This window comes from Rutilus rutilus (genome assembly GCF_951802725.1).
Source record: "Rutilus rutilus genome assembly, chromosome: 2".
Taxonomy (NCBI): Eukaryota; Metazoa; Chordata; class Actinopteri; order Cypriniformes; family Leuciscidae; genus Rutilus; species Rutilus rutilus.
Genome location: NC_140210.1, coordinates 60455240 through 60469079, shown reverse-complemented (window position 1 = coordinate 60469079; position 13840 = coordinate 60455240). Strand labels below are relative to the sequence as shown.

The following is a 13840-nucleotide window of genomic DNA, read 5'->3' as shown; positions in this document are numbered from 1 at the left end:
TGCTGAATAAACTGACAATGCATCGACTTTTAGATGTTTGCCCCTTAATCTGGTTTCTCCCGGCATTCAAAATCCAGCATTAATCTGCGTTCTTTGGGCTTATTGAAGTGCGCATATGTAAAGTGTAGGAGGACAGAGAGAGCACTGATAGGACTCATATATATCAGATATAACGCAAACTCCGACTCTTTCTTGACCCAAGAAATTATTAAAACGTGTTCTCGTCTCGTGGAGAAGTAGGCTAGTCGAAATGCTGCATGTGTAACGGCATGAGAGGATAATGTGTGTCTGTAAATTTCCCGCTGACATGCTGAAATACTCTGAGTCAGACTCAGATCCAAAAATGATTATCTTTTTTTTTTCCTCACTATACCTGGAAATAACAAGATCTAGCCTATTAACCCTCTGAGGTCTGAGCTGTTTTCTGGGCCCTGGAGGTGTTCTGACATGCTCTGACATTTCTGGTTATTTCTGTTACTTGTGACATTTTCATGGCTAAAGTCTAATTACACAGTATTCAGCACAAACTCTGCTACAATAATATATCAGCAGCATGTGTGTAAAAGTTTGTAGTTTTGAGATAATGACATTTATGTGTGGTTTGTGAAAATACAAAAAAAAGATTCTCACTGAAATAAGCTCATGAAACCCCTACTGATTATTTCTTCCTAAGACTTTTGAAAATTGTATGACGTAGCCTAGAATATTTGCTCTAAAACTATGTGAAAATCACCCTGACTGCTCATTCAGATAAGACAATATATTGATTTAAAAATTTTACGACATGTTTTGTGTGAAAAAGCTTTATGCGGGAGCTCATTAATATGTAAGCTTTTCTCACCTGAGAAAGACAAAGACCCTCCCCTAACGGCCCTATTAGGAGCTATCAGGCCCTCTCATTCTGAGCAACCTTGCACAATACTGTAAATGAGGAGATTTAAAAAAGAATGGCTTTTAGATTGTTTGGATTTATTTACAACACAACATAATCCAAAGATACACAACAAATGCCAAAAAAGCACTTATTGAAACCAATGATCCAAAGACAGAGACCTTTGTGCCATTCCTAAAAACATTGTACATACCTTTAATTTCCAAGGTGTTTGATTTTCACTTTACCATTAGGGTTGGGCGGTATTTCGGTAATATCGGATACCGCGGGATCTTAAAATAGCACCGGTATCAGTTTCAATACCGTCATTACCGGCACTTATATAGCCTATAATATATATAATTTATTTATTGCCTAAAAAATGCTTATGTGTGGTTGCAGTTTGGCAATATTTCTGGTTCCAACCGAATGAGAAGGGAGAGGCGGTAAATACTGACGAGGCAATTTGTAAATTGTGCAATAAAAAGGTTATGCACCTTGGAACATGGTTATTTAGAAATACTGAGACATTTCCCTTCGTTTACACACAAACGGAGAATTCGCGTCTGAAAACGATTCTTTCTAAAAACTCCGGCCAGAGTGGAGTGTGTGTGTGTGTGTGTGGAGATTTTGGAAAACTTCGTTTGCATGTAAACTGAGAAAAACTGAGTCTTAGGGAGCCGACGTCACAGTATGTGACTATTTTGGGGATTCTGATTGGCTAAGGTGAGCGTGAGCTTCTCGTTACACTGCTCTTGACGGCATAGACACGGGTTCGTGTAAACTTACACTTCTCTGAAAACTGACAGGTGTGCACGATGTTATTCTTGACAGTTTTTTTAGGTCATAAATGTTAAACGAATGACACAAATAATCAGGCAAACTAATAAACTTTTGTCTAATTTCGCCAGTTTGAACTGAAAATAGGCCTAGTGACTAGGTTATATAATGTGATTTAGTGCAAATATATTTCAGCCTCTGGTAAAATATGTGATACTGTCTAAATACATGATATTTTTATATAAATGTTCGGTTTTGGTCAGCCTATGACACTGTTTATCATGCTTCAACACTGCCTTATGCACAGATGTTTGTGAATACAGGTGTAAATGTTTGAAATGGAGTGATGTGTCGTTCACGAACGATCCGTTCATTGCGTGCGTCACTAAATGCGTGCGGTCTTTATGGCCCATCAACAGACACTCGCGGTGACGCGGTCTATGGCTCATAAATAGATATTTCTCCGTCCTATGGCCCATCATCAATCAACATTGTGCGTCCATAACCATCAATTGCTCATCAGTTTACTTTGAATAATGTATGCTAACAGTTGTATTTTGTTGTTGTTGTTTAGGAATGTGTCTGCATCAAGCTCTCCTTCTCCAGCACCGCAGAGGGGAACACAGGTGTCGTTCAGTTCTCAGTGCGATGGAGAATCATACTGAGTAAGTGCATAGACGTAATATTTTACAGATGAAATGAAGCCTAATTGTGTTTACATCATCATATTATAAAAGTAGCCTGCCTATTCTTGTGTGAAATGACACAAACCGTTGTCTTTTTTTATCCATGGCCATTAGTAATTTCTTTAATTGTGTTATCTGCGTGCTCACATGTTTTTTTTTTTTTGTGTTTTGTTTTTACAGATGTGACAATGAACATGTCCAAGCACCTGTCCTGAAGAGAGCGAAGGCTAACCAGCAGGCAAGCAACAGGCAGTCCACTCTGGCATGGAAAACAGAGACTGATGTTGACATGGTTCCACAGACTGTGCGACTCCGTCCTGCACGGGAAACTGGACCACAACTGAGCTCTGTGACTCACATTCACCCATGAGTCTATTCAAACATTTTTTTTCTCCGTACCGTTTCCAGCTACAGTTATGTCCCGGGACAGATACCGCACCATTTCATGGAATGTGCACATGAGTCACCCAGATGCAGATATGGATAATGACAGAAAGAGGGGCACAGCTGAACATGACCGTCTTTTCAGGGTCAAACCTCTCATGGACACTATTCGTCATGCTTGTAAAGCCATCTATCATCCTAAAAGAAACTTATCTGTGGATGAAAGAATGGTGGCATGCAAAGCACACACAGGTATTTTATTTTTTTAAATCAATGTTGGAAACCGTTGTGCTGTTTAATATATTTTTTTATAACCTGTCATAGTTTTTTTCAGGATTCTTTGAATAATTTTTATTTATTTTTTATACAAAAAAAAAAGTTTGGTCTCTTTTTCTTTCTTTCTTCTCCATTGTTGGGAAAGATTTCTATTTTGAATAAATGCTGTTCTTTTTGTAATTATTCATCAGTGAATCATTCATCAGTTCCTCATTCTTTGTTCAGGCTGCCTCACAGCACCTTGATAGGCCATTAGCCATTGGGGGAGTGTCTTTAGTCACACCCCTGGTGTGAATCACATTAATATTCATGGCCCATGCATACAGCAGTGCTGACACAAAAACTGACATGCAAAATTAAAATCATTATATTGCTGTTTGTGAAAGAGTGATCAGAATGATTTCCACATCATTTTGTAGAAAAAATTCTAGCCTACAAGAATAGTCATTCAAAAGTCTCGTGGACAGCTATTCAGTGTGTGTTAAATGGCCTTATTGCGGTAACAATGCTTTTCCCAAAACGTACTAACCAGGCATAATATTTTTTTCTATAAAATGCAAACATGTACATCCATTTTGCTCACATATTATTGTAGCAGAGTCTGTGCTGAATACAGCAAAATTACATGTTAGCCAATGGTATGCTTAATTTAATTTCATTTTGTATTAATTGTATCTTAATTTTGATCTGTTTCATCAACCAATTGGCTGGATTTAATAAATAAGAATATAGTAGACAATAGATAATCCCGACACGGAGGCACCGGCACGTGAACTGGAGCTCATCTCATAAATGAACCGAAACTCAGCATATACGGTGGCCTACTTGCCTCACAGACCTGAGACATATACAGAAAGCTTGAAATGTCTACTTTTAAACAGAACAATTAAAAAAAAAAGAAATAAGACTGCTCTGCTCTCTGCTTATGTAATCTGTATGAAATGTGTATTTCTCTCTGGCGCCTTTACTACTGCGAAGATCGCAAGTCAGCATCGTCAACTTCATCTTTGCAGCCGACACTGACACAGAAAACACTTGTTTATTAATAAACAATTAAAATGTCTCCTTGCTATATTTGACATATTCATAATCATTACTTTTGCTGGTTCTTTGTGACAGCTTTTAGGAGCTTTATTGGCAGAGCCACCCTTACATGTTACATGAACGCGTCACCATCGCATCAGCACCGAAAACATGGAGATTTTTTTCTTTTTGGGGGCATTTTGTTTGTGTTCAGTCTTTATCAGTTGTCTTTAGGTTAATGTTTCAGTTAACAGTTTTTCAGTTGTTTTCAGTAATTTTGTCAGGGCTAGGCTACAGAAGCAGCATCTGTACTCTCGCGGCTGTAGACGGTAATGTTTTCTCTTGGTTCATGTCAGTCAGTATGACTTAATTTTGATATACAAGTCGCACCTGACTATAAGTCACAGGACCAGCCAAACTATTAAAAAAAGTGCGACTTATAGTCCGGAAAATACGGTATATTGCAAAGCTAGCATCAAGCACATTTCATGTTTGTCCATCTGTGCAAGAACCCCCTTTAAGCATGCGCAACGTTTCAGATAGTATGTCAAATGTAAACACATGAATCGGATATGGGGCAAGAACGTGTAAATGGACGGTCATATAGGCAACAAATCAGATTTGGGCATCAGGACCTGCAGTGTAAATGAGGCTTGCTTGTCCCACATACTTGAGTATCTGCAATGAGCAGTTTGGATCGTTCAGTTTGCCAGAGAGCAGCTTGACTCCTGGGTGATTGTAGCTCAGGTCCAGCTCTCTCAGGTGTGATGGGTTTAAACTCAGAGCTGAACACACATAACCACAGCCTTCCTCTGTCACCATACAGCCAGACAACCTACAGACACACAGTCAGACCATCTTCAGACACACATCAACATTATGACCAGCAGACTGTAAATAATCTCTTATATATTATTAAATACCTCAGAATCTGCAGCTTACACTGTGGGCTCTTCAGTCCTTCAGAAATAATCTTCACTCCTGAATCCTGCAGGTCATTGTTCGTCAGGTCCAGCTCTCTCAGGTGTGAGGGGTTTGAACTCAGAGCTGAAGACACATAACCACAGCCTTCCTCTGTCACCATACAGCCAGACAACCTACACACACACACAGTCAGACCATCTTCAGACACACACAGTCAGATCACCAACAAAAACTCACATGACTGGCAGACTGTTGTTGAAAACTTTTATTCCTTCATCGAAGCAAAACCAGGAGACGTTTGGGATCTCGTTCAAGTAGAAGTTATTCTTTATTGAGCGTGCTGCAGGTCTTCCAACTAGTCTGACTAATGTAACTTTACATATTGTCTTATAGGCATTTCAGTGGGCTGTCCTTAAAGGTGCTGACCTTACACACAGCCTTAGAGATGATCACTAAATCTAATCATCTAAAGACAATAGAGGCAATTACCCCCAACTGACTTCCCCAAATGGTATAAACACAAATGGTCACGGGAACTAAGACTAGGTAAACATTCACACACAGTTCAACTCTTAGTTGGAAGATCCAAGACTAACAAAACCCCTGACTATTACAATGTTTAGACAGCTGACTTCTAATCAGTAAATTGATGCCATCATGTTCACCTTGACTGCCCAATACAGTGTAGTTCACCTTAGTTTTTCATGTGATGTTATGTAAGGAAGTAGGATCAGCAGATCTTAAACATATTCTTAAATTTGTAATCCCACATTGTAAATAATCTCTTATATGTTCTTTTTTCAATTTCAGCGGACAAATATATACATTTATCAAAGCAGAAATGCTTCTTTACAATAAAACAAAAACATATACGTCAATACAGAGACAGCATTATAACCCATCATGTCTACCAATGGTCATGGAAATGAAATACTCAAGCTTATACAGATGTTTTGTGTTTTACACAAGAACAAGGGGAGCTATTACTTATAATTATAAAAAAAACATTACCTTACAGACCATTTATGCTTCAAAAAATGTCAGTGCGAATTGGTTTTATATAATCAATCATTTTTTACCATATTGAACAAATGTATTCTATCTGGGCTCTCAAGGAAAAGGAAATCTTTTCCATCACACGCATATATATGTGACCGATCACGGAAAGTAGGGACACAAGTCGGTTCTGGGGCATTTTGAGTTATTCATATTCTGAAAGTGTAGTCTCCAAGCTTTCCAACGATGTGTAACACATGGAAATCTGATAATATTTGGAGAAGTTGTGGCCATTTGAAGGTAGACACTCAAAAAAGCTCAAAGGGGAGAAAACAGCCTCTGAAGATTGTGCAGTTCTCACCTCTCTCTCCTGCTGGGAGTGACAATAGAGGCTCATTTACATCTCATTTAGATAAGCCATACCCCCTGTAAAGCTCCCCCTGTAAAGCTGTAAAGCACAGGGGGGAGCAGAAAGGTCAGGAAAATGTGCCATCAAAGAAAAAAAAAAGGTTGCAAACAGGTAATATATAAATAAATGTCTCTTAGCATCTACCGATAAAACTGTATAGGCAACTTTTGTGTACACTGAATAAAAAATAAGATAAACTCTAGACAATGTTCAAATCAAAAACAGGATGTGCTATGTAATATATATATATATATATATATATATATATATATATACACATATATACTGTATATATATGTATGTATATGTACACTCACCTAAAGAATATGTAACAACAATGGCATCTGCTTTTCAGATTAAGTGAATCATGTGATGGCGAACACATCGTCTTTGTCCTCGGGAAGACAGCGCTGGTTAATAATTGCCCCACGAGGACCAATTTGCCAGCGCCAGTTTGGCTGGTACACCCATGTGACTCGTATCCCCCAACTTTACAACCTCGTGACATTACACACACACACACACACACACACACACTCGTGGACTTCCAACCAGAAACCCACCACGAGATGCAACTGAGGCACATCGCCATATATGGACTTCCACATAGTAAAATTTCATTTTACCATTCATTACAAATTTATAATAGAGGTGTGGGTTGCTAAGAGTAAAATCTTTAATTCTGAAGGTTCATTGAAAGAAAATCACTCAATAGTGTCTTGTAACACGACCTCGACCTGGTCATAAACTTTTATGGCTCCAAAGCTGCAGCTCATCCTTTCCCTGCAAGCCCACATTCCATACACTTCCACACAGGCAATCCAAGAACCATGTTTTTGATATGTATTTTTATGTGTGTATAATTTCCATGGTAGATTGAGATTTTCTTTGTTCTATCATAAGAAATCAATTGACTCTTAAAATGCTCAGAATCCTACATTAGAAATGCATATCTGTATTCCCATGTTCTGTACACCATGTCTGGTATCATTCTAATCGTAGTGATCTCACGGAATTACATATATGTATGAGATTACAATGAAATGTATTCTTACGGGTAGTATCTTGTCTGAAAGAGGAAATACGAATTCTATCTCTCACATGACAAAGTCAAAGTAGGCGTCTTCTTCACACAAAGAACTTTTTCCCGCTTCATATCAGGAGAGCTGATTCGCTCTGGCACAAAACAGGGCGTAAACAGATGTCTGTTAAAAGGAAGAGACCCCCACTTCTCCCTCTCTTCTCTTCTCCGGCCTCTCTCATCCCTGAACTCCTCCTCTTCTCCCCGGCTTCAAGAAACATCTGAAAGGCTCAGGCCTTCTCCTCGGACCAGCACATGTTCGAGTCGTAGCTGCCGTTCTTTGCAACTAAGCTCATACGTGCCTTTCCCCTCCAAAAGGGAAACGATCTGAACTTTCTCGGTAACGTTAAATTCAAGTGAGCCTTTCAAGCTTCCCGCAACACCAGAAGATGCAACAGAAACAGGACACTGTCCGTGTTTCCTTCCTGTCTCAGCCTCACCCGAACAGAGAACAGACTTGCAAGTATCTTTTGATCTCTCTCTAACAGTTGATTCCTGGTGTCTAGCTCGTAGGTCTGTGAATTAAGTTACCCTCTATCTCTTATCTCTTTATTTCTTTCTTGCTTTCTTTCTTTCATGTCATTCATTCCGATCACGTCATGTTTGTTTAAATGTTTGTTTGTTTTATTGTTTGCATTTTACGTACGTTTATATTCGTAGCTTATAATCTCTAGCGTGTGCCATTTTATTAATAAACCCATTTATACTTTTAACTGTCTCTGTGTTTGAAAACCCACTTTTTATGAAGTCAATGAAACAAAAGATCTATAAAACTACAGGCTCTATATTAGGCTATAGACTACCTTGAGTAGTTTTAATTTATAAACCCAAAAAGGCTTTATCTTCGTGGCCAGAAGATAAACTTTCTTGGAGTTTTGTAAACAGGAATACTTCTTCTTAACTGTGATAGTCTTACATTTATTCGCTGGACGAATAACGGATGACGAGACCAGTTACAGAACGAGGCATTTCCTATAATTGATAAAGTAAATGCATATGCGATTTATGAATTATGACCATGAGTTATGATTATTAATATTTCTAAAATTCCCTATATCCTTGAGCTAATTCGCATTAACCCAGAGGCATTTACCCTTACATTTTTGGTGGAGACATTTTAGGCAGTTTCAAACTTCATTATTGTGGTGGAACAAATTCAGTTTCAGTTGAATGTGTATTATTGGTATTAATAATTGTAGGCTATACGCGCGTTTTGAATTGTGAGGTAAGTGGCTAAAGCGAACTCACTCAGCTGACGTTAGGCACAAAGCCAGCTCAGCTCAAACAGTTTCAAAAATGTCTAAGCATTTTGTTACCACTGTTAAGTGCTAAAACTGCAGTTCAGGACATTACATTTGTCTCTGTAAAGACGAAGCAAAACTCTTTACAGTTAGTACATGTAATATGATTTAAACCTACTAAATAAAGACGAAGGAATCTCTTTTAGTACGAAGACGTAAATCTGATCTGAACAGTGCTTCAGTTTTCAGTCGTAATAGGCCTTATTATATACAATACGTTAACGATTAACTCCTGGTCAAAAATTGGCCTCGCGATCCAATTTTGTAAACCTATGCATTATCATAAAGTGCTATTTTGATTAATAAATTACCTCGACCTGGATAAATTACGCCATCTGGTGGGCGTTTCAGATAATACCTGCTTTCAGTTTTTGTCTCTCCTGCATTAATTCCCTCTTCTTTTTCCCCGATTATAGAATAAATGCTCTAGCTCTCAAATAATTACCTGCATCCAAAGCTTAGCTTATGCTGATATTATTTGGAGTTAGACAATTCTCTTTTCTATTTTTGACTGTCACACTTTAAGTTAAGTTCGGAAAAAAAAGAAAACTTTTCGAATTAAAAACTTAGATTTGATTCACTCAGTTCATTGATAAGTCCACCCAGGAAGAAGCACGCCACCGTGTGGCCATCGTGGGTCGACTCATCAATATCTGTTTCACCCCCAAGTCTCATTGAAGTGTCTCAACATTGCTACCCTTCTCGTTTGATTATCTTATAATCAATACTAATAACTTCAGTGTATTGTAAGGATTATAGGAAGTCATTCTGAATTTCAGTTTTGATTATTTTTAGTATTGATACTCCCCTGTTATCATTCTAATTTTCTTTCCTTCCTTATTATAATTATTTTGGACCTCTCCTTGCATGCTTGTTTGAATTTTAATTCAAACAAGTTTGCATTTTAATTCAAATTGTGTCTACTCAACCAGGTGGACCACTCAGAGGAAACACGTCCCTCACCTTTGTGGCACAAACCCACTGCCGAGGCCTATCCCTCTGCCTGCGTCTCTAACCTGTGTTGTTTATTTAAATTGTATTTCATTGACAATTTTTTTTTTCTCTTCCTTCTTTCTCCAGTCTCTTTAAGGGGGGTAGGTTATTCTGATAACTACCATCAGTTATCATAATTTCCTTTTGTTGTATCATTATTTTAGTAAAGCCTTTGCCTCTGACTCCTGCATACATGGTTACTCAATTTGATGAAACCAGAAAGCCTTAATTTACTTTAAGTCTAACCTCTTAATCCCTTATTGTGTATCTATTGGCAGGACTCAGTCAGTGCACTGTGGTGATTGAGACGTCATCACTGGTTGGTTTCCGGTGGGCGGGGATCATCTGTCCGACGTTACTGACACTGCGCTCCGTCTGGTGTTGGAACCGTCGGAGGGTCTGACCGCGCCCGCTGGTTTCCGCCTGGATGACCTCTATTCACCCCAGGTAAACTAAAATGTGATAGAACCCATCCACTTATTATGAACCACAGAATACTAGATATTCCTTCAGGTATATTTTAGGTGTTTGGCCCACCTTTTTTCTCTCTAAGACACACCTCCTTCCGAGGTCCTGTCCCGATAATCCACGCATCTCCTGGTCCTATCAGGAACTCTAGCAGTTTTAATAGGCTTAGGCCCCTTTATTTTAAATAACGCTCCCCGTGTTATTGTTTGTGACATTTCATTGCAGACCAATTCACTTCCTTGTGTTGTGTTTTCCTTTGATCTTCCCTATCTTCAACTTTGTCTTTTTCTCCATTCCGTTGTGATTTGTTTCTCTCATTTCACTTTGAGACAGAACCTAAGAGAGACCCCAGGAAAAGCTGAATAACAGAGTAACGATCAAAGCCGGCGTCGATAGACGACCACCAGGCTACCGCCTGTCAAAATCTTTAGCGTGGGTTTTTCCCATACCCACGAAATTGGCTCCGCTAACTGTCGGCATCAGTTAGCCCCTAAATTCTCATAAACGGCATAGCCCGTATGAGTATAGCTCATTAACCCTAAAACAAACTTGCATTGTGTCTCTTTTTGTGTGTGTTGTGCTTCTCTCACCCCAGTAAGCCAAGATGTTGAGCTCACCCAGTCCCGCAGTCCGCTGGCACGACCTCGAGACATGGCTGCGAGAAATGACCACAGCCGTTCCCCAGGATGCCGCTGACCCACAGTACCTGGACCAGTTTGAGATCTATGATCCAACCCAGAAGTACGACCATGAGCAGCTGGCCAAAATCTTCGGAAAACTCGCACTCAGCCTCGTCACCAAGGCCCGGACCAGCGAAAGGACCAACCTCGACCTGGAGCAGAAGGCAGCCGCACTACAGCTCCAAGCCACAGAGGCCCTGAAGGACCGAGCACACACACAGAGCCGTCTAGAACGACTACTCTTCCGGACCGAGGAAGAGGACGAGACGGACACAACGCTACAACAGGAAGTTGAAAGACTTCAAAATGCCCTAGATGATCTTCATCGGCACACAGACCAAAGACAGCAGTCGGAGGAACTCACCCGGAATGAACTCAACGAAAGGCTCCAACGGGCTGAAGCTCTCCTTGAGAGAGCAGAGACTGAAATCCATCAGCTCACTCAGCAGAAACACGATCTCAGAGACGAACTCAACATTGTTCGCAGAGAACTGAGACATTCTTACAGACTTAACAGTGACCGGGAAGGGGAAGAACATCTCACACCATTTCCCCCTTCCAGCGAGTCCACGCCTGTCAGCCAAACACCAAAAGCTGAAGGGGGCGGAGCTGTAAAGGGTCAGAATCCTCTCCAGACGGATTGGGGCCCCAGCAACAGCTCTCCTCCCCGAGAACTTGACAAGCTAGCTCGAAACATTCCTATGTTCGATCCAGATTCTGCAGGAGACTGCAGTGTTCATGCGTACCTTCAAGACATTGATTTTCACCTGCAAACTGTCGCTAACGTGACAGCTTGGGACAAGTTGTACTTGTTACGAATCACCGCAAATAGAGAAGTGCGTAGCTTCCTGGATCGCCAACCAGAGGCGGTCAAAGCAGATTACAAGCTACTGCGACAAGCTTTGATCCGTGAATTCTCTGATCCAGAATCAGACCAAGGGTTTATCACGGCCTTTGACGTCAAACAGGCCCGACTTGAACACCCACACTCCTACTATGGCCGACTCCGACAAACGTACTTCGGAGCAACCAACACCCCACATATGGAAGAAGATGTAACCTTTAGAACTTTGTTTCTGCGAAATCTACATAGCACCGTGAGTAAACATCTTGATGTGCTCGTCTGCCCACGAACCATGTATACTCGAAAACTCAGACTTAGCCCACAAGGCTTACACCAAGCAAAGGGCTATGGATGAAAAGACTGTCAGAACACACACAATTTACTCCGTCTCTGAGCACTGCTCAGAGCCAGACAGCAGGTGGCAGCACGACTGTGACGGTGCTCATCCAAAGCGTCGGACCGAGCGCTCAGAAAGATTCTCGAACCAGCAACCACTCTCTCCAGAACACTGGTGAGCCCGAGTCTTCTTACACAACAGATGAAGACAGTGCAGCCGCGTCTGACACCGACACAGAAAACGAACACTGACACCTACTGCTTCAAGGTCATCACTGACCTGACCTGGAGTAACCAGACCAATGTCTGCGCCACATACATACCACCATCACGATTGCAGTGACTACACAGCACAAACAAACTTTACCAACTACACTGCACGCCTCAGAGCCGCTTACGCCACCTCCGCTGTGTACAAAGAAAGGTCATGCGGGCCTCTGATGAACAGACCTTTCCTATACCAACCTCAGCGAAGCAAAAGGACCGTCCTGACAACCAAGGACAACCTTCACTGAAAATGTTCCTCCCTTCCTCTCTCTCTCTCTTTTGCCTCTAACAGGATGCTGTGGTGGTTCGCGAGAAAGCAGCCACAATCGGACATCACCAGGTCTGGCATCCGGCATCGCATTAAGAGAAGAACACCCCCGACTCCTGATCACCAAGGCAGGACTCACACTCAGAAAGTCTAACACGGTGATGGGCATCTCCACGGTCACCGACCACGCCCTGACACTCGTCTTGGCTTTCATCCTGTACCAGACTAAACGAGACGTGAGCATCCACAGCCAAGCTCACAAAGCCGTGTCTGGTGATTTCCTACGAACCCTGAAAAAAAAAAGGGGGTCCCACACCATCGACCCCCTCAACTTCATTTGAGCTGAGTCATCAGCCTAGCAACCACCTGCTAGTTGACCATCATAATCCACCTGCCATTCATTGTGCCTATTTGTTGTTCGATAAAGTCCATCCCGGACTTCATCTAACAAAAAGGGGGAATATGTAACAACAATGGCATCTGCTTTTCAGATTAAGTGAATCATGTGATGGCGAACACATCGTCTTTGTTTTTTGCCAGCGCCAGTTTGGCTGGTACACCCATGTGACTCGTATCCCCCAACTTTACAACCTCGTGACATTACACACACACACACACACACACACACACACACACACACACACACACACACACACACACACACTCGTGGACTTCCAACCAGAAACCCACCACGAGATGCAACTGAGGCACATCGCCATATATGGACTTCCACATAGTAAAATTTCATTTTACCATTCATTACAAATTTATAATAGAGGTGTGGGTTGCAAAGAGTAAAAATCTTTAATTCTGAAGGTTCATTGAAAGAAAATCACTCAATAGTGTCTTGTAACACGACCTCGACCTGGTCATAAACTTTTATGGCTCCAAAGCTGCAGCTCATCCTTTCCCTGCAAGCCCACATTCCATACACTTCCACACAGGCAATCCAAGAACCATGTTTTTGATATGTATTTTTATGTGTGTATAATTTCCATGGTAGATTGAGATTTTCTATGTTCTATCATAAGAAATCAATTGACTCTTAAAATGCTCAGAATCCTACATTAGAAATGCATATCTGTATTCCCATGTTCTGTACACCATGTCTGGTATCATTCTAATCGTAGTGATCTCACGGAATTACATATATGTATGAGATTACAATGAAATGTATTCTTACGGGTAGTATCTTGTCTGAAAGAGGAAATACGAATTCTATCTCTCACATGACAAAGTCAAAGTAGGCGTCT

General features: G+C 40.9%; 1 protein-coding gene across 1 annotated transcript in view; it reads right to left on the bottom strand.

Annotated features, from left to right (window-relative positions):
* The window catches only part of LOC311286234 (NACHT, LRR and PYD domains-containing protein 1 homolog), a 45481-nt gene that overhangs the window by 13828 nt on the left and 17813 nt on the right, over positions 1 to 13840 (bottom strand). The window contains exons 6-7 of the mRNA XM_084402351.1: positions 4944 to 5117; positions 4691 to 4855 (exon numbers count right to left, since the gene is read on the bottom strand). Of these exons, the coding sequence (XP_084258477.1) occupies positions 4691 to 4855; positions 4944 to 5117 (339 nt within the window). The remainder of the gene's footprint in view (positions 1 to 4690; positions 4856 to 4943; positions 5118 to 13840) is intronic.